Here is a 25,385-nt window from a genome sequence, read left to right as displayed (position 1 = left end):
TTCCAGCCCTTCCTTTCTGTCCTAGCAACAACAACTCTAGAACAGAAGGATGAGGGCTGGGAAAACAGGAATAAGTGACTCGCCCAGGTTCCCACAGCTAGGAAGCGTCTGAGGCCGGCTTTGAACCCGCGTCCTCCCAATTCCAGGTCTGGCATTCTATCCACTGAGCCGCCAAGCCGCTCCATATTTATTTGTGTTTCTTAATAGAATGTAAGCCCTTGGGGGCAAGAGAGATTTCAATTTTTGCTTTTGTTATCTCTAGGTCTTTGCACGAAGCCACCGTTGATGAATAATGGCAGAATTCCACAAACAGAAAGCTTCCCTAACTAGGGCATTTAACTGATGCCCAAGGGACTTCTAGTGCGGGTAAAATGGCGGTGGGGTAGATGTTCCTGCTTAAGGACACTAAGTCAGGAGGTGATTTATAAGAAATAGAGTCAGACAAAGGCAGAACCGGAAACTCGAATCAATTTCCGATATTTACTAGCTGTTAACCTAAAAGACCCCCGAGGTCCCTTCTAGCACTGGATGTATTATTCTAAGTCACATCTCCTTGGGCCTCAGTATCCCCACCTGTCAAATGAAAAAGGTTGGCCTAGTTGGCCTCTGAGAACCCTTTTCCCTCTGGATCTGGGATCTGTCCCCTTCCTGGGTCTCCATTTCCCTATCTGTAAAATGTAGGAGGATGCTACTTCCTCTCCTGGGGCCTCAGTTTCCCCATCTGTAAAATAGGAGAGGGGCCTCCCCAGTCCCAATTCTAGCTTTGTGACTTCCCGGCTCCCTCCCAGCTCCCCCGGAGTCCCAGTGCTCACCTTCGTCTGTTTCATCATTGGACATGAGGGCCACACACTTTTCCCAGACGGCCTTGATGTCAGCCCGGTAGCGGTCACAGGCCCACAGGAAGAGGGGCAGGAGGAGGGACTGGACCACTGAGCACCACAGCATGCACAGAGCCATCCAGGTGTAGGAGGTGTCTGACTTGAGGCTGGTGAAGCTCACCACCTGTGACATAGGGAAACCTTCAGTGGCCTTCCAAAGCAGTATTCCCAAAAAGCACAGTTCTGAGAGGGTCGCTGCTCTGCTCAAAAAACCCAGTGGCTCCCAATTGTCTCTGGGGGAAAACTGCAAACTCCTCTGCTCCATAGAACCCCAGGTCCTTTCAGAATGCAGCCTGGTACCCCCCCTCTACACCAAAACCCAGAAAGCTTCTAATGTTCCAACCTCTAGGGCAAATGAGAGAATATCATCAGTTCTGGAGTAGGAGTGGGGAATTTTTCAGTGTGTTAAAAAAAATACAAAATATTTCCCAAAAATACACAAAATATTCTGCCTATTTAAAAAAATAGAATACTTTTTGAATAATAAAAAAGCAGACAAAATGTTTTGTCTATTTCTAAAAAAATTTGTCTATATTAAAGAAAAATATTCATATATTTTTAAAAACCAACAAAATATTTTTGTCTGCTTCAAAAATGTGACAAAATATTTTTCATCTCTTTCCAAAACAAACAAATGTTTTTCATTTGGTTCCAAAAATATTTTTAAGAATTTTCATTTTTTAAAAAAGACAAAATATTTTTGTGCATTTTAAGATCTTTTTCAAGCATTTAAAAAATAAGTAAAAATATTTTGTACTGATAAAAATGGAAAAATTTTTTATTTCATATACACAAAATATGTTTCATACATTCCAGGAAATGTACAGACTATTTTCATGTAATCTCAAAAATCTAACAATTTTTTATAGAATTCAAAAGAGGGACAAAATATTTTTAATTTAAAAATATAGAAAATATGTTTATATGCTTAAAAATAAACACAAAATGTTTTGTTTACTTAAAATACATACAAAATATTTTGTATATTTTAGAAATATACAAACTGCTTTGGGACATTTTGAAAAAATATATACAATAAAAATATATATATTTTCCCTTTGAGGATCTCCAGATATCCTAAATTTATTTTGTATTTACTTACATATATATAAATCCACAAAAGAATGGAAGCTCTCTGAGAAAAGGGAGTGCTTTATTTTTCTCTTTGTATTTCCAATGCCTAAAGCAAATATTGTTATCACTTTAATCATTTGTAAGGTTGTCTTATTCATTAGACTGTAAGCTGCCCAAGAGTAAGGACAGTCTTTTACTTTTCTTTTTAGTCCCCTTACATTTTTGTCTTAGAATCGATATAAATATTGGTTCCAAGACAATGGCAAATGGGGTTAAGTGATTTGCCCAGGGTCAGACAACAGGAAGTGTCTGAAGCCAAATTCGAACCCAAGTCTTTCCATGACCAGACCTGGCTCTCTATCCTTTAAGCCACTGTGCTGCCCCTCCACAAGCACTTATTAAGCACCTATTGTGTGCCAGGGACTGTAATAAGCACTGAAAATATAAAGGCAAAAGATAGTCCCTGTCTTCAAAGAGCTCACAGTCTAATGAGGGAGACAAGAGGGAAACTAAAAGTTTGCTAGAACTTGCTTAAGCAGTAAGAGGCAAAGGTAGAATTTGAACTCAGACCTTCTCACTTAAAATTTGGAGCTATTTTCTCAACTCAAGCTCCCCTCCCAGAATACTTATTTGTAAGATTCATCACAAGTGCCCACTGGACGGAGGCATCATGCTACAACAAAAAGAATGCTGGTTTTGGAGTCCAAGGATCTGGGTTAAAATTCCAGCTCCACTACTTTCCACCTGTGTGACTTTGGGCAAGTCATTTCCAGCTGGGCATCATCTGTAAAATAAGGGGCTTAGATTACATGAAACTCTTTTTTTTCCCTTTTAAAATCTTGCTTTCTAGTAAGGGCTAGGCAATGGGGGTTAAGTGATTTGCCCACGGTCACAGAGCTAGGAAGTGTCTGAGGCCAGATTTGAACCCAGGACGTCCCCATCTCCTGGCTTGGCTCTCAATCCACTGTGCTACCTAGCTGCCTCAGACTAAATGAACTCTACAATATCTTCCATCTCTAAATCCATGCATCTGTCTCTTGTGAAGCTTTATTGCCATTTAATTTTTCCTAATTATTTATCTCTGCATCACTTGGTACGCAGCCAAGGAACCGAGCTGAGCACATCGCAGGCACTGAATAAACATCTGGCCATTGATTCACTGGTTATCCTTTGGCACTCACTCTAGGGGGTCCCTTGGAAGAAGGCTGGTCCAGAGTTCCCACAGTTGGTGTGTCCCAGTGGCTGGCTGCTCTTGGAGAGTGGAGCATCTTTCTTTTTTAATCCTCACATCGATCTCAGAATCAATACTACCTATTGGTTCCAAGGCAGAAGAGCTGTAAGGGCTACCAATGGGGGTTCAGTGACTTGCCCAGGGTCACACAGCTAGGAAGTGTCTGAGGCCAGATCTGAACCCTGCATCAAGACCTGGCTCTCAATCCACTGAGCCTTCTAGCTGTTTCCAAGAGTTTCTGGGCACAGAGTGAGCTTTGCCTGCAGACAAGGGGAGCCCAGTGGCTAGGACAAAGATTGACTCTCACTAGCCAACTCACTGCAGGGTCTGATGAATCAAGAGAGTCCCCCACTGGGAAATTACAAGCAGGGGAGGCCACATCAATCCTTGGGTCCAATGACATCCTTTTCCCCATCGGTCAGCCAGGCACTCAAGCCACCTCGCTTGGGCTGTACCTCATTGCTAACAATATCCAGATGGATTGCCTTTGGGCATCTGTAAAGTTCTTTCCTGACCCCAAACTTCATGATATGAAGCAATGGTCCATTTCTTAATGCCAACATTCTATCCATGTGGCTTTATGTCTCTGAGTCATAAAACATCACAGTTTTCCAAGAATTAAAAGTGATTATTGTCCAGAGGGCCACAGAGAGGAACATGGCGGATATATGAAGATTCTTTTCCTATCTCCATGCCTTAGCATGGGCTATCCCCTGTGCCTGGAGTGTTCTCCTCTTTCTTGCCTCCACCTCTTAGAAACTCTCTGGCTGTCTTTAAGACTCAGCTCAAGAACTACCTCTTGCCAGAGGGTTTTCCTGGTCCTCTCCACCAGATACTTGAGCCTTTCCCTCTATAACTACCATCTACTAGCATGGATTTTCATCTCCCACCTCCATTCTTTTGCAATGGAATGTGGTGCATTCCCTCTGCCAAGAATGTACTTTATCAATCAACAGTGGAGCCCTTCCTAACTACCTTTTATTTTCTTTGTGAGACTCTGCCTCCCTTAGGTCCGATTCATAGGCAGGTGACCATCCTGTGATGTCACTGGTCCTCTTCAAAACAAAGGACAAACAATGACTTTCTATTTCATTTCTCTGTGTTGTCGTTCGGTCATTTCAGTCATGTCTGACTCTATGTGATCCTATATAGGGTTTTCTTGGCAAAAACACTAGAGTGGTTTGCCACTTCCTTCTCTATTTCATTTTACAGATGAGGAAACTGAGGCAAACAGATTAAGTGACTTGCTAATAAGTGTCTGGGATCAGATTTGAACTCAGGAAGATGAGTCTTCCCAATTCCAAGCCCAGCACTCTATGCACTGCACCACTTAGCTGTCCCAACTTCTTTGGATTCCTTCTGTTTCTAATTGTTCTATGTATCACTTATGAGTACTCTCTCCCTAAGAACATTGTATCCCCAGGACCTGGCATAGATTAGGCACTTCATAATTTGTTTCCTTGAAATATTGCACTTTTTGTTTGACTATTCTGTAGCAAACTTGTAAGTATCTGTGTATTTATATGATTAGGATGGAAGCTCCTTGAGGGCAAGGGCTATTGTTGACTTTCCTTTATAGTTCCAGCGCTTAACACTGTGGCTGGCACACTGGAACTGTTTGATAAATGCTTGTAAATTGGCTGATTGACTAGTGATTGTCATCAGCTGCAACAGATGAATAAGAACCCTTGAAGGGAAAACAGCATGCAAGATGGCATCAAAAATGATGAAAAAGAAGATGGCCCAATCATATAGAGGCGGTATGGGTAGAACTGATGGATACTCAACAAGAAGCCAGTGTAATATCAAGAGAAAACAGAAGTTCTCAGTATGTCTGAACGGGGAAGGGTCCTTTAGTAAAACCCTGGGAGCACATGGAACAAGGGTCTCACAAGATGGCGGAGGATGGGTTGCAATCTCTATTGGTAGAGACCTTGTGGAGTTTCCAAGTTGAGCATAGCTGACCTTTTTTAGACCTCAAACTCAACAATTCTTAGGAGCAGTCAGCATTAGCTCAGCAATGGGGAAACCAAGGCACAAGATAGGCAATCTTTGCTCAAGATCACATAAGTGGGTTTATGGCCAAGCTGGAACTAGAATTCCTGGCTCCATTATACCTTCTCTTAAATATATTCTCTCCCAGACACCAGACCCACAGCTATCAGCTTGGCTAAACTTTCATTGTCAAAGGTCTTCATCTTTTTTTTAAAATAAAATTTTATTGATAGATTTTATTTTTATATCATCTAGATTTCCCCTTGTATCTCTTCTCCTTTTCCTTCCTTTAGAAGCAGCTAGGTGGCCCAGTGGATAGAGCATTGGACATGAAATCAGAAAGATCTGAGTTTAAAGTCTCAGCCACTAACTAGCTGTATGACTGCCCAAGTAAATCACTTTAACCTCTATTTGCCTCAGTTTCTTCAACTGTAAAATAGGGATAAAAATAGCACCTACCTCCCAGACTGTTGTGAGGATTAAGTGAGATATCTGTAAAATGTTTAGCACAATGCCTGGCCTATCGTAAACACTTAGTACATTTTTCTTCCCTTCCATCTTTCCTCCCAGAGAGCCATTCCTTATAACAAGAAGTATGTCCTACTTTTTGAAACTTAAATTTTAGCAGGGGGAGGAGTGGGAGGGAGGGAGAGAACATGGATTGAAAAATGTCAAGAAATGAATATTAAAAATTGTATCAACATGTAATCTGGAAAAGATTAAAATGTAAAATAAAATATCTTGATTTTTTTCACAACAAGACTGAGTTGCTTGGGTCTGCTCAAAGCCACTTTCTGAAAGTCACCATCCTGGCAGCATATTTCAGCTCGATGTTTTTACCTTCCTTTTCAGAAAAGAAAAAATTAAGTGCAGATGGGTGCCCAGATTTAAATATACTTAATATTCCATTTTTAAACTGATTGGAGTAATCCATTTTTAAAAAAGGAAAACACTGTGAGCTTTAGAAAAATTGTATATAGAGGTATTTTTACTTAAAAAAAAACACCCACTACCACCCCCCACACACACATACACACATGTTCTCCTTCCAGGTTCCCTCTTTCTTCCCTGGCTCCCCATCTTTGCCTCACTCTAGCCCATTGGCCTATGTCTTGTGTCAGATATTAGTCCCACTTCTAAATAAATAAATCAGTTTCTATCAGAACCCAGTGGGGCGAGGAACTCTCTTAGTTCTCTGACTTTGCACAGGTTAAGCCTGTAAGGCTCATTGGTCATAATGGATATGAAAAAAGTCAACAAACATTGATTTAGCACCGACTATGTGCCAGGTTATGAGCTTAGACAGACTATGGGAGATAGTGGGGGACAGAAGGGCCTGATGTGCGATGGTCTGTGGGGTCACGAAGAGTTAGACATGGCTAAACAACACAACTTACTTCAGGTATTGTGCTAAGCTTTGAGGATGCAAGTACAAAGGAGAAAAAGTCCCCCCTCTCAAGGAGATTCCATTCTAATAGGAAAGACAAGGAAGGTCATTATATATCTGGCCAGTCTAGGTCTCCAGTGGGAGGGATTGGGTTTGGCTCCATATATCAGCTACCCCAACATCCTATCCTGGATCCTATGGATCTGGATAGTACTGGGGATACTGGACCACTCTCCATGGGAGAGCTCTGTCCAAAATGGGATACTTTGGAGTCTCCAAATGTGCCTCTAGCTCCCACTGCAGGAGACCCTGTTATCCATTCCCTCATTCTGAAAATGACATGTAGAAGATGGACACTTGACCATTCTAGTTCTTCAAGAAGAGATCTGCTAGGAGAGCCATTCTAAGCCAAGAGTTCTGAGCCAGGTATTCATGGATCTCCGATGGACTTGATTTCAAGAGTTCTGAACCAGATATTCATGGATCCCCGATGGACTAGATTTCAAGAGTTCTGAATCAGGTATTCATGGATCCCTGATGGACTAGATTTCAAGAGTTCTGAATCAGGTATTCATGGATCCCCAATGGACTAGATTTCAAGAGTTCTGAACCAGGTATTCATGGATCCCTGACGGACTAGATTTCAAGAGTTCTGAACCAGGTATTCATGGATCCCTGATGGACTAGATTTCAAGAGTTCTGAATCAGGTATTCATGGATCCCTGATGGACTAGATTTCAAGAGTTCTGAACCAGGTATTCATGGATCCCCAATGGACTAGATTTCAAGAGTTCTGAATCAGGTATTCATGGATCCCTGATGGACTAGATTTCAAGAGTTCTGAACCAGGCATTCATGGATCCCTGATGGACTAGATTTCAAGAGTTCTGAACCAGGTATTCATGGATCTCTGATGGACTAGATGTCAAGAGTTCTGAACCAGGTATTCATGGATCCCTGATGGACTAGATTTCAAGAGTTCTGAACCAGATATTCATGGATCTCTGATGGACTAGATTTCAAGAGTTCTGAACCAGATATTCATGGATCTCTGATGGACTAGATTTCAAGAGTTCTGAACCAGATATTCATGGATCCCCAATGGACTAGATTTCAAGAGTTCTGAACCAGGTATTCATGGATCCCCGATGGACTAGATTTCAAGAGTTCTGAACCAGGTATTCATGGATCCCCGATGGACTAGATTTCAAGAGTTCTGAATCAGGTATTCATGGATCCCTGATGGACTAGATTTCAAGAGTTCTGAACCAGGTATTCATGGATCCCTGATGGACTAGATTTCAAGAGTTCTGAATCAGGTATTCATGGATCCCTGATGGACTAGATTTCAAGAGTTCTGAACCAGGTATTCATGGATCCCCAATGGACTAGATTTCAAGAGTTCTGAATCAGGTATTCATGGATCCCTGATGGACTAGATTTCAAGAGTTCTGAACCAGGCATTCATGGATCCTTGATGGACTAGATTTCAAGAGTTCTAAACCAGGTATTCATGGATTTCTGATGGACTAGATTTCAAGAGTTCTGAACCAGATATTCATGGATCCCCGACGGACTAGATTTCAAGAGTTCTGAATCAGGTATTCATGGATCCCTGATGGACTAGATTTCAAGAGTTCTGAACCAGGCATTCATGGATCCCTGATGGACTGGATTTCAAGAGTTCTAAACCAGGTATTCATGGATCTCTGATGGACTAGATTTCAAGAGTTCTGAACCAGATATTCATGGATCCCTGACGGACTAGATTTCAGGGAACCTCTGAATTTGTTTTCTCACTACTTCAAGACTTGTGTTTCAATATCATTAGTTTCCACTGTAATTTTCTGTATTTTTTTTTGTACATTTAAAAACATGATTCTGGGAAAGGGGCTATAGGTTTCATCTCACTGTGGCCTTCACAAAAATGAGGGGGTTCAAGTAGATAGCCTGTAAGGTCCTTTTTAATCTTATGTGACCCATATAAGTCACTTAACCTCTAGACCTCAGTTTCCTCTTCTGTAAAACAAAGGAGTTGAACTAGATTGCTTCCAAGGCCCTTTCTAATTCCAAATCTAAGTTCTGCACTTTTCTGTTTCTGTGTATAAGTAATTGACTTTTCCTGGAGCTGGTGCCACTGATTTATTCAGGATGACAGAAGCTAAAATCAGCTCATCCAGACCACTCCAACACTTCCCTGCTGCTCAGTCAATGCAGGGAACAGAGGCTGGGACGGGGCTGCCAAGCTGATGGAGAGACTGACTGAGGCAGAGGCCCTCAGAGAGGACAGACAGATGGAGGCTGGCTTCTGTAGTCCTATGCCCTTCACCCCACGCCACCCCCACCCAAGGCAGTGAGCAAGTTCATTCCTGGACCTTGCCAAGGACTGGGAGAAGGAGACATTGTCTCCCTCTGAAGCAGGATGAGGTTTGTGGTTCATTCTTTCCCCTTAATGGATAAGAGCCTCTCATCTCTTTACTGGAGATAAATCTCCAACCGAGGCCATTAGCAACGAGTTGTGCCATTTTAAACACATAATCATCTCTAGGAATCTGCACTCTCTTCAACACCTTTATAATAAGACCCCAGGCTCCATCTCTCTCTTCCTGTTTTCTCCAAAGATCCTTCTTTCCCTTGGTTCTAGTTCCCTCAGGCTACTAGGCACCTGGTTCTTTCTCCAGTAACTGCTTGGACCAGGGCATCCCAGACTCAGGAGGGATCTTGGAGGTCATTTTGTGCCAACCCCAACCTTCTCAGCACCCCAAATCTGCCACTAATTTCTTCAGTCATCTTGAGCAAATTGATTCATCTCTCTGGGACTCAAAAATGGAGCTTGACTAGATAGATTCATAAGGTCCTTTTTCACTCCAAATGTGTGATCTTGGTGTGACCCATTTAACCAACTAGGTCTCAATTTCCTCCACTGTAAAATGAAGGGGTTGGAATAAAAGGTTTCCAAGGGCCTTTCTTCACTTTAAAATTCAACGATCTCATAACCATGGAAAAATATTCTAAATTAATTCATTAAATAAAATTTCTCAAATTGCAAAATAAATAAATAAAATTCAACGATCTTTAACATGGTTGATAAAGGTAAATTATTATTGACATTATAGGGACCGCTAAAAATATTTTGTATTTCTATTTCAATATAATTGGTTTCCTTTACAAACCTAGGTATAGGCGATCCAAAAGTCTTAGTGAGTTTCAGTTTAATAAGGCTTTTGAGGTAGCCTGTGTCTTGTTCTATATTTGATTCTGAGATGGGTCAGCTGGCTTCACTAGTCTTCCCAAGGGACCTCTCTCTGGCCTAGAGGGAAAGGGATAGCTTGAAGGACCAAGAGACTCCATCCCACCCTAGGCCTCCACTTCTCAAGGGGACAGAGCTGTGTGGGTTTTGAAATTCTTGTGGCCAGGGAACTACAACCCCTAGCATGCCCCAGGGGTCCCTCCCCCCTACTTCCTGTTGTGAATTGGTCCATTGCTAGGGGACCACGCCCCCTACTTCCGGGCAAGAGATTGGTCTATGAAAGGACCAATCCCACACCAAGGAGAGAAATTTGAATTGGAGGAGATTCAGAGTAGCAGGGAGGTAATTAATGGGAGGGGGAGACAGTGGTTGCTTTTTCTTCAATAAAGTTTTTGGTTTTTTTTTTAACCTTTACCTTCCGCCTTGGAATCAATACTGTGTATTCACTCCAAGGCAGAAGAGTGGTAAGGCCTAGGCAATGGGGGTCAAGTGACTTGCCCAGGGTCACACAACTGGGAAGTGTCTGCAGTTAGATTTGAACCCAGGACCTCCCATCTCTAGGCCTGACTCTCAATCCACTAAGCTACCCAGATGCCCCCTCAATAAAGTTTTAAAAAAGATCAAAACAATAATTTTTTTCCTTTTAGCATTTTCAGATGGCAGCCCCACCTTCCGTCCCCCATGTCCCAGCTCACCAGCACGGGGAAGCCCATGAGGCAGTCATAAATGAAGACAATGGCGGCCACCAGGTATGTGATCTGCAGTGAGGTCTTGATGGGCTCAGAACCATCGATAGAAGAACGTCGCTTGCCCTGGGCATCCTCTACCACGATGGTTGGTACGTTGAACTTGTTGCGGTCCAGGTTGTGGCCCGTCTGGAGGGAGAGGGTCTGGAAGAGCGTGATGGCGGTGCAGACCACTCCCATGGCCACACTGCCTCCGATGAGGAGCAAGAAGCACACGCCAAAGCCCAGCCCGATCTCGGTGACGATGAAGCGGCAGTCATGGGCGTAGAAGCGTTCAGTGGTGTCGTGCCAGCCCACAGCAGGGAGGGTGGACAGGATGAAAGATACCATCCATATGCCCATCACCGTGTGCACCGCCTGCTTCTTGGTGTTGCTCAGCCTGCCAGGAAGAGTATCACGTTGCTCACTTGCTGGGTCTCTTGAGGGCCAGGGGATGTGCCCAGGCCATAGCTCATCCCCTGACCCAAAAGAAGACCCAAGTCTTTACTCTTTCCCACCCTCAACCAGATCTGAGTCTTTAGTCCCATGCCCCAAGGGGGAGTAGAGTTTAAAAAATGTTTTCACCCCAATCTCTGACACTAGAGGACATCTAGAATGATTTGTGAAATTCCACCATCCCTTTATGATTCTTTAGAAGTGAGAAATCCTGTTTGGGTTTGTGTGAGAAAAGTGAAAAAAAAAAGCCTGGGTTTGGAGTCAAATCTTGCCTCTGTCTTGTATTATCTGTGTGACTTTGGGTAAGTCACAATCTCTCTAGGCCCCAGTTTTCTCCTCAGTAAAATGAGGGGGATGAACTAGATGGCTTCTGAAGTCCCTTCCAGATCTGGAGCAATGATGTGAGCATCCTCTCTTTGCCTCAGGTTACTTCTCTGTAAAATGGGGGAGTAGGGTTGAATGAGCCCTGTCAATGATCTTCAAATCTCTGTCATTAAGTCACAGCTAGGTCCACGCCAGCCCCTTCATGGTGAGATCCAAGAATATTAGAGCAGGAATAAGACCATGAGCTCACAGCTATATAAGAGGTTAATGTTTACAAAACTGGCTCTTCTCGATGCTGTGAAATAGGAGGCAGGAGTACCATTATCCTCATTTTACCGCCAAGGAGACAGAGACTCCAAGAGGTAATATGATTTGCCCACGGTTACATAGCTATGAAGTTCCTGGGATCCCAGAACTTACTTCATTCAAGCCTTTCATTTTACAAAGGAGGAAATTGAGAACAATTTGCCCAAGATTTATACAGTGGTGAAACTGGAACAAGAACGAAGGTCCCTGGGTCCAATAATCTATTTTGTCTTTAACACTTTCGTCTCTAAGACCGAGGGGCAAAGGCTAGGCAAATGGGGTTAAGTGACTTGCCCAGAGTCACATAGCTAGAAGTGTCTGAGACCAGATTTACACTCAGGTTCTTCAATTCCAGGCCTTATCCATGTGCCACTTAACTGCCCCTCCAGTAATTTTCTCAGCACACTATAACTTTCTTGGAAATGGTCCATTTACCACAAAAAGCATTCCTGGCATTAAATGTGGCTAAATCGATCCTCTACCCAATCCTTTCTTTCTTGGGTGGGAGGAAGGGAGGAGATTGGCAGGTCTGATCTTGGGGATGGGATAAAATGTCTGTGCTTTCTTCTACCTAAAAGAATCTGGGATGTGCCCATCTCCTTCCCCCAGCAAGAAGAGTATCCAGGACACTGAGAAGAGAAAGCTCCCTCCTTTCTCTCCCCCATCCTACTCTGAGTCTGAAAGGAATGGTCCTTTGCCATATCTGCTGCTCCAGAAGATTCTCCCAAGCTCCTTCAGCCTTCTAACAGTGACTAGATCTGCTTCAAACGGGTTTTACTCCATCTTATCCAAGTATGGGACCAGAGGAGGAAAGGTGTGACTCCTCTTCCCCTCCCTCTCTCTATCCACCAGCTGCAGGGGTGAGGTGGGCTGGGCACCCGCCTCCCAGGGTCCTCAATGGAGCTTGGAGAGGGCAAGCACATGGACACCAGTTAGAGGCTTCCAGACAGCGCAGATGTTTCCCTATGTAGGTCAGAGCTCTCGCTTTATACAGCTAATGTTCACCACCCATCAGTTAATTAGACAACAGGGCCTGGTTTGTTAACTTAACTCTTCATTAGGGGTGGCTGGCATGAAACAAAAGGGTTAAAGAGCCTCTCAAATGAGTTCTGAGGGCAAGAATAAACACAGGAACATTTTATCACTGGCTTAGACTTAGACATTTTATTTTATTTTTTGAGGTGCTAAGAGGTGCTATGAAGATGGTAGCCATCATTTAAAGGAAAGAAGTCATTAGGTTAAGAGCAGAAACTGTCCCCATGAACATAATCTGTTGCTCTCTTGGGTCATACATCTTAAACTGGGCAGGTGGTCCAGGAAAGGGGGCATAAGTTTAAGGAAAAAGTGGGGCTCAGCCAAGGACCATCTCCATCACCATTTTCCTCTTTGCCGTTGATGAAGCTGAAGAACAAGGCTCTTTGTGCCTAAGCACAAGCCTTCTTTATTTACTTTCATTTAGGAAAACAGACAACCCAGCAACCCTCAGCTGCCTGGGGATGGCACCTCTCTGGGATGGCTATCCACTTTCCTGTTCTGTAAAGGTATTTTGGGACCCTTCAGAGCCTCTTCAGGTAGAGCCACGGGGACCCCTTTTGATCTGTGACTGAGTTGGGGGCTCATCCCCACAGCCCTGACTGTGAGAATTAAGTCAGGTTCCTAGAGAGGTCTGAGGAAACTGCACTTTCATCCAAGGCCAGGACCCGAATGGTAGGAATGAGTCAGCAGTGGGCTTGGTGGATTGGCCCCAGAAGCCAAGAAATCAGTGCAGGGAAATGGAGTCTTTTTTTTTTCCTATATCCCTAGTGTGTTGGATCTAAAAGGATCAGGAGGGAGATTTAAATTGCCTTAATAAAATACTGGGGCCAGTAGGTAGCATAGTGGATAGAGTGCCAAGGCCTGGAGTTAGGAAGACCTGGATTCAAATCTGGCCACTTCCTAGCTGTGTGACCCTGTTTGCCTTAGTTTCCTCATTTGTAAAATGAGCTGGAGAAGGAAATGACAAACCACTCTTGTATCTTTGCCAAGAAAACTCCAAATGGGGTCACAAAGAGTCAACCACAGCTAAAATGATTCAACGACAAATAAAAGACTGAGTTCTGGAGATGGACAGGTCAAGGCACACAAACTATATTCCATCTTCTGACTTTTGCAACTCTTCACCAATTTAGAGTTTGGAGGGACTTTGGAGGCAGTGGGTTGAATCTCACCCCAACCATTATATTATTATGGAATCTCCATATTATTATCTCCAATCAGAGGCAAAGAGAGAAAAGTGACTTACTCAGATTCACACAACTAATACGCATGAGGCAGAACTTGAACTCAGATTTTCCTGTTTCCAAGCCTAACACGATCTCCTAGGATACCTATACCAGAAGGACAGGTTACAAATAACTTTCTAACATTGTGTGATATTTCAAATATCATTATCATTTTGTGGATAAGGAAACAGGTTTGGAGGAAGTGACTGGTCTGGAAATGCACATACATTGTGAGGAGACTTGAATTTCACATCATTTAAAAAAAAATTCAATGTCTCTCATTTACCAAATATTAATTCCCCTCCCTTTGGACCAGTGATCTTCCCACCTGCTAGGAGAGTCCACTCTTGGAGGAAGATCAAGAAAAAGGAGAAAAAAATAGGAATTCATAAAACCAATTCATCAACAGCATCTGTAATAATCCACATCTATAGTCTCTCATCTGTGCAATTGAAAGAGACAAGTGGACAAAGCAATAGCTCTGGAATCGGGGGACCTGAGTTCAAGTCCCACCTGTGCTGCTGCAGTTTCTTCATCTGTAAAATGAGTGGGTTGTACTATATGGCTACCAGGGTCCCTTCCAGCCTAGGTCCATGATGCTATGATCCTCCAATTCTCCAGGGCCAGGGTTGGCCATCATAATCTCCGAGGTCTACATCTTCCACCACATTCTCCTACACATCTATATACACCTCCATGGAATAGAAAGGAGGCTCTGTCCTAAATCTGTCAGAATTTTTTTTTTAATTTTAAACCCTTTTTTTCTGTCTTAGTATCAATTCTAAAACAGAAGGGCAAAGGTGAGGCAAAGGGGATTAAGTGACTCATCCAAGGTCACACCGATAGAAGTGTCTGAGGCCAGATCTGAACCAGGACCTCCCCTCTCTAGGCTTGGTGCTCTACCCACTGTGACACCCAGCTGCCCCTAAATCTGCCAGTATTGAGTTGACTGACACTGGATAAGTCACTTCTCATCTCTAGACATCCTTTTCCTGGTCTGTAAAATGACAGATGGAAAAAGCTCCTTTAAGTTCAACATTCTACATCTAAAGAGATAACGTGATGGAAATAGGTCTTGATCAATGACACATGTAAAACCCGGTGGAATTGCACGTTGGCTATAGGAGGGGGGAGGGAAAGAACATGATTCATATAACCATGGAAAGATTTTCTTAATTAAATTAATTATCCTTAATCAATTAAATAAAATTTTAAAATAAAAAATATAATAGTTTTCAGGGAAAAAAAAGATAACATGGAATAGCAGATAAAGGTCTAAACCAGGGACTCTGGAAGACCTGAGTTCAAATCCCCCCTCTGACACATTAAGCGTGGTGCCTAAGGCAAGTCACTTCATCTCCACAGAACTCAGTTTCCTGATCTGTAAAATCAAAAGTTTGGACTACCCGGTCCCTGAAATCCCTTCTTGCCCTAAATCTTTGGTCCTCTGCCCAGACTCACCGGTAGTTGACTGGCCATCGGACCATCCACATGCGATGGTAGGACAGAGAGGTGACTGAGAAGCAGGTGACCAGAGTGAGAGTGTAGAAGGTGGACACAAAGACCTTGCAGAGACCCTCGTTCCATTCGTAGTCAGAATGCTGACGCCGGAGCTGGACCACCGCATACATCGTGATGGGGATGGCAATGTTGAGCATGTGGGTGCCAGCCAGCGTGCACAGAAGGAACTCCAGAGGCTTCCATTTTTTCTGCTTGGCGCTGACACTCAGGATGCCCCACGCGTTGGCCAGCAGCGAGACCCCGGCGCATGCCAGCCAGGCCACAGCATTATTGTGCAGCCTGTCCTCATCCTTCATGGTGCAGGGCAAGGGCCGGGCCTCAGGCCCAATGGAGCTGGATGGGGACGGATGGACGGACAGAGGGCTAGGGGCAGCACGGACATCCTCCAGTGGAGCCCTAGGGCCCCCCTGTGCAGAGCACCGCCCCTCACAAAGGGCTGGTCCCAGGCATCATGGACAACAGGCTAAGGGACCTGTGGAGATGGAGAGAGGGTGAGCACTCTGGCCCGGCCCCAGGACCTTTGGAGCCTTCTCAGCTCAGCCTCTTGTCCCCTGTGCTGCTCTCCTTTGTGCTTGGCCTGAATCTTCTGACCTCCCTCCTCTAAGGCTAGCTTGAAGTCCCCGACAGCCCCTCATGCCCAGCCTTAAATCTCCAAACTATCCCCTTTGCACCAAGCTCAGAGCCCCAGACCTACCCCTCATGCCCGGTCTGAAACCTCCAATCTGTTCCCCTTGACCCAACTCAAAACTCCCAAATCCTATCTCCTTTTCCCAGTCTGAAACCTCCAATCTGTCCCTCTTGTACAAGCTCAGAGCCCCAGACCTACCCCTCATGCCAAGCCCCCCTTGACCTAATTAAAAGTCCCCAATCCTGTCTCCTATACCTGGCCCAAAACTCTGACCCATAACCCTCGTACCAAACTCAGAACCTCCAACCCTGTCCCTGGTGCTCAGCCTGAAACCTCCAAAACCATCCCTCTTGTGCGTCAGGGCATTCACACCAAGCTCCGAGCCCCCAGCCCTGCCCCTTACTCTCTATTCCGAGATTGTAGCCTTGGCCCCCAGCCCTTTCCCATCTTGTTGGCACTCTCAACAGATTTTCTCTAGCTAGTTTAACACCTTCAAAGGTACCCTTCTCCACCTAACCTTGTTACCTCACTTGGCCACCCAGCTTTAAGCTTCTTTAAGCCTCTGATTCAAGTCTGATAACTCTCAAGGCAGCCTCTCCCTCCACCTAACTGGACCCTCCTACCTTTTATTCTCAGCTTGGCACTCCCAATCCAGCTTCTCTCCATTTAATGCCAGAGGCTGCCAATACACAAAGGCATCTCTCAGCCTATGGCTCTCTCCTACTTTCTGTTCCTCTTAGCCTATCCTCTCTGGTTTCATCCAGAACCTTTTCCCTAAGTACTTAAAATACTTTCCTTGGTCAACTGAATGGACCCACCTCTACCAGGCAGCCACAGAGTTGAGTGGGGGGAAAAAAAAAGAAGGCTAAGTAGAGGCAACTCCTTTCTTTTTTCATCCCCGCCCTGTTGCCCTCTGGGACAAACCTATTCCACTCTGCTGTCTGTCCCACCTCTAATGACCAGATCTTACCAAGGATCTCTTAGCCCCTACCTCCAAGTGGTATCTGCTCAGAGATTTTCCAAATCCCAATACATCCTGGGAACATCTTGTCTGCCCGGGAATGGATCACCTGTCTGAAGGATTCTGTAATTTCCTGAATCCGAGGACCTAGAGATGGCCAGCTATCAGTAGAGGGAGAGCAATGATCTAAGACACTATCCTTTCTTCTCATCAAGCAAACAGAGGCTCTGGAGAGGCAAGAGCCCAAATGGAGATGGCAGGGATGAGGAGGAGGAATGATTGTAGAAGTAAGGAGTGGCTTCCTCTCTGATGAAGGGCTCACACACAGATAGCACTGATTCACACCCCTGGATATACCTAGACACCTCAGCTGCAAGCACATACACATTCACATGCACACATATTCTGTCTCTGTCTCTCCCCCCTTTCTCTGTCTTTCTCAATTTCCTCTCCTCCTTCTTTCTTTTTTCCCTCTCTCTTTCTCTCCTATTTCTCTCTCCTCCTGCCTTTGTCTCTCTTCCTTATCTTTTTTCTCTCTGTGTATCTTCTCTTTCTCTTTCAGACCCACAGCTTTGCTTCTAAGTGACTTCAGGGTAGTTTCATACTCAGAAGAATTATAAGATTTTGAATTGGAAGGGATCCTAATTTCATAGAGGAGAAAATTGAAGCCCAGAAGGGTTAAGTGACTTGAACTAGATCATACAGGTAATAAAAGAGCCGAATCAGGTATTCTGAATTAAATCTGTTCTCTGCTGGAAAGGCAGAATTCAGCATCCTTCTCTAGGCTTCCTTGGGGAGATGGTGGGGAAAGTGGTATGTCTCCTCCTCTTTCTCTCTCCCACTCACCTTGTCCAGACATCAACACAAACGCATACGCATCCCCTTCCACATTTCCTAGGGTTGCAGAACTGGTTAGGACAGTGAAGTTACATGGGTCAACCTGCTGCATCCTTTCTTCTCTAGGGTCTGCATCAGCTTTAGGCCAAGGTCCCTCTCTCATCTTGAGCATTCCAAGGACAAGTACCTTCCTCACAACTCCTCAGTTAGTCAATAAGCATTTATTATGCTCCTACGATGGGCCAGCCATTGTGTTAAGTGAGTTGCACAAAGGGAAAGGCAAGAATAAGTCCCCTGCCCTCAAGGAGCAACCAGGCTAATGGGTTCTCCTAGAAGGTCTGTAAAGCAAGATGATCAGCCAAATGGAATGCCTGGAGTCTAAAATTCTTCCTTCTATAAAGTCACTAGTGTCAGTGTATGGTCAGGGGTGGAAGGAAAGATAGAAGGGTGGGAGAAGGGGAGAAAGGACCAGAAAGGAATATGGCTGACTTACACAGAAACTGCCCATAGGCTGTTTAATTCCACAATTCAATTTCTGCTCTTTGGGCTTATGGCTTTGAGTCTAGTCTAGGTTGAAATGCTAATACATGGGTAGCTAGGTGGCCAAGATAGAAAGCCAAGCCTGGAGACAGGAAGTCCTGGTGCAAATCTGGCCTCAGATACTTCTTAGCTATGTGATCCTGGGCAAGTCATTTAACCCCAATTGCCTAGCCCTTGCTACTCTTCTGCCTTGGAACTGATGTAGTATCCATTTTAAGACAGAAGGTAAAGATTTTTAGAGATGCTAATGCCCCTGGGAACCTTTGACTTCCTCAGTCATTTTCACCCCAGTGTGAAAGTTTGTCAAATTCTTCCACTTCATTCCACTCTCTTTATTCAGCACCTATTCTGTATATGGCACTATGCCAGGAGGTACCTTTTACTAGAAAGCTGGAGTTTCATATAAGTAAATTGATTAAAAAAATAGAGTAATTTAATTAACATAAAAAAGTAATTAAGGTAATTTAAAGTGGCATGGAAAGAACACTCACAATGAGGTTCAGAGGAGTGTGGAATCAGGAAAGCCATTATGGAGGAGATGGAGATTGGGCTATGCTTTGAAAGGAGTCACTGTTTCCAGGAAGTCACCCCAGGTGTGGGGCATAGCCAGTGCAAAGACAAAGAGGTAATCTTGCTGTTGAGGCAACTAAGTGGCACAGTGGATAAAGCTCAAGGTCTGGAGTCAGAAAGACCACAGTTCAAATCTGACCTCAGATAATTTCTAGCTGTGTGACCCTGGGCAAGTCACTAAACTCTGCCTCAATTTCCTGATCTGTCCAATAAGCTGGAGAAGGAAATGGCAAACCACTCTTGGATCCTTGCCAAGAAAAACCCAAATGGGGTCACAAAGAGTTGGAAGAGACTGGAAATGATTGAACATTCCTGGCATGGGTGCCAGATAGGGCAAAGAGGTAATAGGTCAATAGGTATGTGAAGGGTACTTATAGGAAACAAGACAAGGGGTATACAGATGTAATGGACTATTTCTTACTGTTAGAAATGAGGAATATGAGGAAATTAGGGCACCAGGGGGAGATATATATGAATTGACAAAGAGGGAAGAACTAGGAAAACAATATAGACAGGGATCATAACAACCAAATAGAAAGAAACCAAGCTAAGTGGCGCAGAATCACACTGACCAAGTTTTGACCTAAAAAACATGAAGAAAATGAATCTCTCTCCTATCACAGGAGGGTGGGAGCCTATGGATGTGGAATACTGCACTGGTTTAACATGTTAATTCTTTTTTTCTGAACTGTTCTCTCTCTCTCTCTCTCTCTCTCTCTCTCTCTCTCTCTCTCTCTCTCTCTCTCTCTCTCTCTCTCTCCCTCTTTCTGTCTCTGTCTCTCTCTCTCAAACCCTTTCCCTGTCTTAGAATAAATACTAAGTGTCAGTTTCAGAGAGAAGAGTAATAATGGCTAGGCAACTGGGCTTAAGTGACTTGTCCAGGGTGTCACAGCTAGGAAGTTTCTGAGGTCACATTTGATCCCAGGACCTCCTGCCTAGAGCCTGGCTCTCTATCCATTGAGCTACCCAGCTGCCCCCACACCTTTTCTTTTTTAAATCTTTGTTACCATCTCAGTGGTTAAAGGGATATATTGGACAATGAATGTGATGGAAACAGACTGACAGATAGGTAGTTTTGATGAAGCAGGAGGGAGGGAGAGGAAGATGAGGGCCTGGGGGGAATAGGCAGAGGGACAGAAGCTCAGGAAGACAAATTCCCCTTTTTGCTCTGAGTCCCAATGGCCAGGATGCTCCCAAATCCGTTTTATGACAGTAACGCAAGGCTTTCCTTACTTCAGACTGAGAGGTAGAAAAGCTGGAGGTCTCTGAATTGCCTGGGTCAGTGGGGCTGATGTATCCCTAGGAGTGCCCCCTAGCCAGTCCAGTCACTAAGCAGAACTCAACAACAGCTGGCCCAATGGGATCCAGCAGCTCCAGGGCTGTCCTGCCTACTGGCCACCACTAACCCCAGTTCTCTTTCCTGTTCCCCCATGTCAGAGAAAGATAATGGTCAGCATCCTTCACACTCAAAGGGATTCAGACAGTTCACAAATCACTTTCAGGCTCAGGATCTTCCAGATTCATCGTCCCAAGAACCTGGGGTAGGACCCAAGATTCATTTGTTCAATAATGATAATATCATGGTTATATTCCTTTCAAGGTTTACAACAGGCTTTGCATATGCAATCTCATTTTGATTCTCATAATAGCCCTGGGAGGTGGGTGCTCTTAGCATCATCCCTAGGTTGCAGCTGAGTTAACGGATAGAGATCTTGAGTAGGTTTGCACAGTCTGAGGTAGGATTCTGAATTCAAGTCCAGTCATTAAGTACTGCATGACCCAGCTTCGATAATCACTCGTTAAATGCTTAGACACACATATGAGTCTTTCCTACATAGATCACTTTCTCTTATCCTTAGAGTAAGGGGCTTCCTGGTAGACCCCTTTGGCAGCCTACTGAAGCCTGAGAACCCCTTCTCTGAATAATATTTTGTGACCGATATTTATAATCAAAGGGCATATTGAATTTCAGTTGGGGTTTAATCAAGTCATCCAGCACTTAAATAGCACAAAGCCAGTTCCTGCCCTCAAGGAACTTACATTCTAATGGGAGAATATAACATGTTGCAAGTTGAAAAGGGGGAATGGATTAGTACCCATGCAGGAGTAGAGAAAATCCAGAGAATCGGTAATGAAGCCTAATTAAGAGATTTTCCCCTATCCAATTTCAGGGACCCTTGCAATCTGCCAACAGTCCCCCTAAAGTATCTGTGGTCTTCCAGAACCCTTTTTGTTGTCTTGTTCAGTCATTTCCACTCTTTTGAATCCCAATTGGGGTTTTCTTGGCAAAGATACTAGGGTAGCTTGCTATTTCCTTCTCCAGTTCATTTTTACAGATGAAGAAACTGAGGCATATAGGGTGTAGTTGATTCACCCTGGGTCACACAGTTGGTAGGTATCGGAGACCAAACTTGAAGTCAGGAAGATGAGGTCCAGTACTCTATCCACTGTACCACCTATCTGTCCAAAGCATCACTTTACAACTCACTAAAAAAGGGGCAGTTAGATAGAGGTCTTAGATTCAAATTTTGCCCCCAACACTTCCTGGACAAGTCACTTAACCCCTAATGACTAGCCCCCACTGCTCTTCCGCCTTAGAACCAATATACAGTATTGATTCTAAGATGGAAGGTCTTAGGGTTTAAAAAAAAAAAGTGGCAAGTCAGGAAGTCTTATCTTCCTGAGTTCAAATCTGGTCTGTTTTGTGAACCTGGACACGTGGCTTCACCCTATTTGCCTCAGTTTCCTCATCTGTAAAATGAGTTGGAGAAGGTAATGACAAACCACTCCAGAATCTTTGCCAAGAAAACCTCAAATGTCATCATGAAGAATCCAACATGACTGAAAAAAATGACTGAACAACTATAAGAAAAATGTTACCAGATCAGAATGTACCCCAAGACTGAAAGATAATTCTAAGGCAAACAAGGCTCTGCACCCAATGGGACTTAATGGATCATAAATTTAAAGGGGAGAGAAACTTCAGAATTAAGTAGTCCAACCCACTCTCCTTATTGAAACAGATGAAGAAACTGAGAAATTTCACCGACTTACCCTAAATCACACAATTTGGAAAAGGCAATGACAATCTGCATTTGAAGTATTAGCAAACTAAGCGTGGCTCTGTCTTATCTGGGTGGAGATAGTGGAGAATCTTGGCAGAAAACTGGGAATCTCAGTTTGGAGAAACTGTAAATGCACATGGAATTCAGGGGTGAGGTTTGGGGGTTAAGAAGGGTTCGAGGGCCTGATAAGTGGAGACATCGCCTCGCCGATGGACCTGAGGCTAAGCTAACTGGATACAGATGATCCAAAATCACCAACAGAATAGTGTATCAGGGCTCTTGCCTTCCCGCAGTGTTAGTATGGAAAAATTCTTCTTTCCAACCCAGCCCACTTCTTGTTAAAATCCTCCAGAAAAGAAAAAAAAAACCACTGACCCACTAGAACAGTTCATTTAGCCTTGGAGTTTCAACACTGAGATTCTGATCTGACCAAGTGTGTGTGCCCACTTACTTAGACTGATGTATATAATCTAAGAGGGTTAGCCTAGATAGGCTCTGTGGTCCCCTTCCTGGAATCTAAGTATAGGATCTTAGGTTTCCTCTTCCACAGTTAGGTATCTCGTATTCTTTTACTGATGTGTTTTTTATTTCGTTTTGTTTTTCTTTTTAAATCTTAACCTTATCTTCAAAGCTAAGACACAAGAGAGGGACAAAAGGCAAGCAGATGGCTTGCCCAGGTAGGAAGGGGTCTGAGGCCACATTTGAACCCAGGTCCTCCCGACTCTAGCCACTGTACCGCCTAGCTGCCCTGGGAAGTTTTGTTGTTTTATGCCCACCCTAAACCCTCCTGGTACAGCTTAGAAGTCTTGCACTGGTATTGTTGTTACTGCTCCTTTTACCTATCCACCACCCCAGCCTGATGACCTCTTTCTCTCCTTCCACCCCAAAGTGAGTCCCAGGGAACTGCTGCTGTGCTCCGGTCTAGGGGATCCTTGGGCTGCTGGCACAGACAGGGAGACACCCAAGCCTTTAAGAATACAACTCTCAATTCGGGGGTGGGGCCAATATCTCTTAGGTCACATTCCTGGAGGCCAATGAATCGGCAGACTAGAGGCTTATTGCAACAAAGAGGACCTTGGGGAGGGGGGGTACGAACTTAAAAGGGCTCCTATGGCATTCCATGTCTCTGACCCAGACCCCGGGGTTCTCTTAGAAGTCTGCTTTCTATCTCTTCTGCTATAAAATGTCAAGAGGATGGGGTGGGAATAGGGGGCGCCGGGGGGGGGGGGGGGGGGGGGCAGCAGTGTAGTGTTTCCCAAGAGAGTCTTTTCTTTGAGAGGAGCAATCTCTGACCAGGACTGAGGGATCGTTCTGGGGCTCTCCCACCCTTTGGACCATTGAAGGCGGGCCCCCTCTATTTTTATTTCCCCCGCCCCCTCAATTCAATCTCCATCTCATTTCTAGTATTTCCAACCCCATGAATACCTTTCATTTACCTTTCCACCCCGCCATGGCCAAGCCCAGCTGCCTAGTCCAGCTGGTGCAAGGTCCCCGCAGTCCCTACCGCCACAGCCCCATGCTAGTGGCAGCTGTCGCCCCCTCCCGCTTTTTCCAGCCCTCCTCTGGGGACGCCTCCCTCCAATGCGAACTCTGGGGTGCCCGGGAGGGCGTGGGTTAGCACCGCCCCCGGCCAGGTTTGCATCAAGGGCGCTGCTCCAGAGCCTCGGTGCCCCGAGGGGGCGGTGGCTCCAGCAGGGGGGAGCTGACCAGGGCAGGAGGCCCGGGGCTCTCTTCTCTAAGAGCCACAGCCGAGTGAGACGTCCGCGGCCTCCTTTCCCCGGGCAAAGTATCACGGGGATAGCGTGAGCACCCTCGTACGTTCTGGGGGCTCCCTCCAGTCAATGGAACCCCGGGGGAAAGTTCCCGCGGAGGCCAACGGTGGTGGGGACCCGAAGCTCCCGGAGGCAAAACCTCTCTGATGGCAGGAGGCGATGGGGGTAGAGAGAGCCAGCGCCTCTCTCCAAGACCGCGGGTGGGCGGTGAATTAGGGTCAGCGCCCCATCTCCCGTTCCGCGAGCCCCAAGGATGAGCAGGGAGGCTGACTGGGGTGGGGGGAGGTACTCGGAGGGGAAGAGTGGGGGAGGAGGAAGAAGATGAAAAAGAAAGAGGGAGAGGAGGAGCAGCGCTCCCCGCCCACTCCACCCAGAGCCCCCCACCGTTATCGCCCTGCCCTGCCCTGCCCGCTAGCCGCCGCGACTCCCCCTCGCGTGCCCAGTCGCGCCCCCTCAGGCCTGGGGCGCTTACCCTGCGGCTCCGTGCCGGGGGCTCCGAGTTCGCTCCGGACGCCTTGTCCCTCTGGCCCCCAGCTGCGGCGGCGGCTCCCCCGGCCCCAGAACAGCAGCGGGGGTCGCCCCCCAGGCCGGGGGCATCCTTTTTCCATGCAGTGCCCTGGCTGGCGGCGCCCAGGCTGGCAGGGCTTCGGGCGGCAGCCCCCTCTGCAGCGGCGCCGCGCTCCCCAGCTGGTTCGCCTGGGCTCAGCCCGCCTCCCCTTTCCCGGCGGGAGGGCAGGAGGGGGGGGGCGGGGGGCGGGGGGCGGGAGCAGGGCGCATGCCTCAGCGGAGACCCCGCCCCCGCCCCAGCTCCGCCCCTACCCTGCCCCGCCCCCGGCAGAGCTTGGGGGGGATCCAGCCAGAGAGGCGGGGTCTGCGAACCTGGAGGGGAGATCCTGAAAGTTCCCCCTCCTCCCTGCCCCCCCCCCCCAGGCCCGAAGCAACCGCGTAGAGTGAGGAGGGGGGAGGAGCACTGAAGCCCCTGGCGAGTGCGGACGCTGTGACTCGGTGCAGCCCACGGCTTTGGCTCCGGGCCAGTCACAGGGAGATAGTGATCGAGGGGGTGTCCAGCCCGGCCGTCTAGGGTGACTGCTGCACCCCGCCCTCCTCAATTGGCAGTGGCCGCTGTCTCCTCCCAGGCCAGCATCTGTCTCTAGAACCCCCAGAGAAGAAGGAAGGTTGTGCTCTCTCATCTCCCTCCGCACTCGCATCTGTCCCCCTCCCCCATCATCCTTTAACCTCTCAGAGCCCGAGCCTCCACTGTGCCGCCCCGTTGGGCCTGGGAAGACTAGGGTCCTGGTTCCCCGTTTAAAGGGACTGCCCTGGCCCGGGAGGGTGAAGATTGAGGGGCCCCAGAACTGCCCTGGACCAGGAGGGAAAGGAATGAGGTCCTCCCTGGTGCTTTGTGTGTGGCTGGATGTGGTCCAGCCCAGAGATACATCCTTGATGGGAGTGAGGTCAGAATCTCCGTGGTTAGCTAGTCCAACTTCACTGGAGTTCAAAGGAACAGAAATAACCCTAGGAAGTGACTGTGTTGGGATTTGAATTCTAAACCTGTGGCTCCAAGTTTAACAATCATCTGGCTGCACTTCCTGCCTCTTTTTAGT

The 25,385-nt window shown here is 46.0% G+C and overlaps 1 protein-coding gene across 1 annotated transcript in view; it reads right to left on the bottom strand.

Moving 5' to 3' along the window:
* The window catches only part of GPR153 (G protein-coupled receptor 153), a 30,483-nt gene extending 5,968 nt beyond the window's left edge, over positions 1-24,515 (bottom strand). The window contains exons 1-4 of the mRNA XM_001377108.3: positions 24,254-24,515; positions 15,349-15,880; positions 10,511-10,940; positions 813-1,002 (exon numbers count right to left, since the gene is read on the bottom strand). Coding sequence (XP_001377145.1) covers positions 813-1,002; positions 10,511-10,940; positions 15,349-15,704 — 976 coding nt within the window. The 5' untranslated portion in view covers positions 15,705-15,880; positions 24,254-24,515. The remainder of the gene's footprint in view (positions 1-812; positions 1,003-10,510; positions 10,941-15,348; positions 15,881-24,253) is intronic.
* Positions 24,516-25,385: the final 870 nt, after the last annotated feature.

Source organism: Monodelphis domestica, chromosome 4, assembly GCF_027887165.1.
Source record: "Monodelphis domestica isolate mMonDom1 chromosome 4, mMonDom1.pri, whole genome shotgun sequence".
NCBI classification, from domain to species: Eukaryota; Metazoa; Chordata; class Mammalia; order Didelphimorphia; family Didelphidae; genus Monodelphis; species Monodelphis domestica.
The sequence above is the reverse complement of the archived record's forward strand: the minus strand, read 5'-3'. Positions and strand labels throughout refer to the sequence as shown.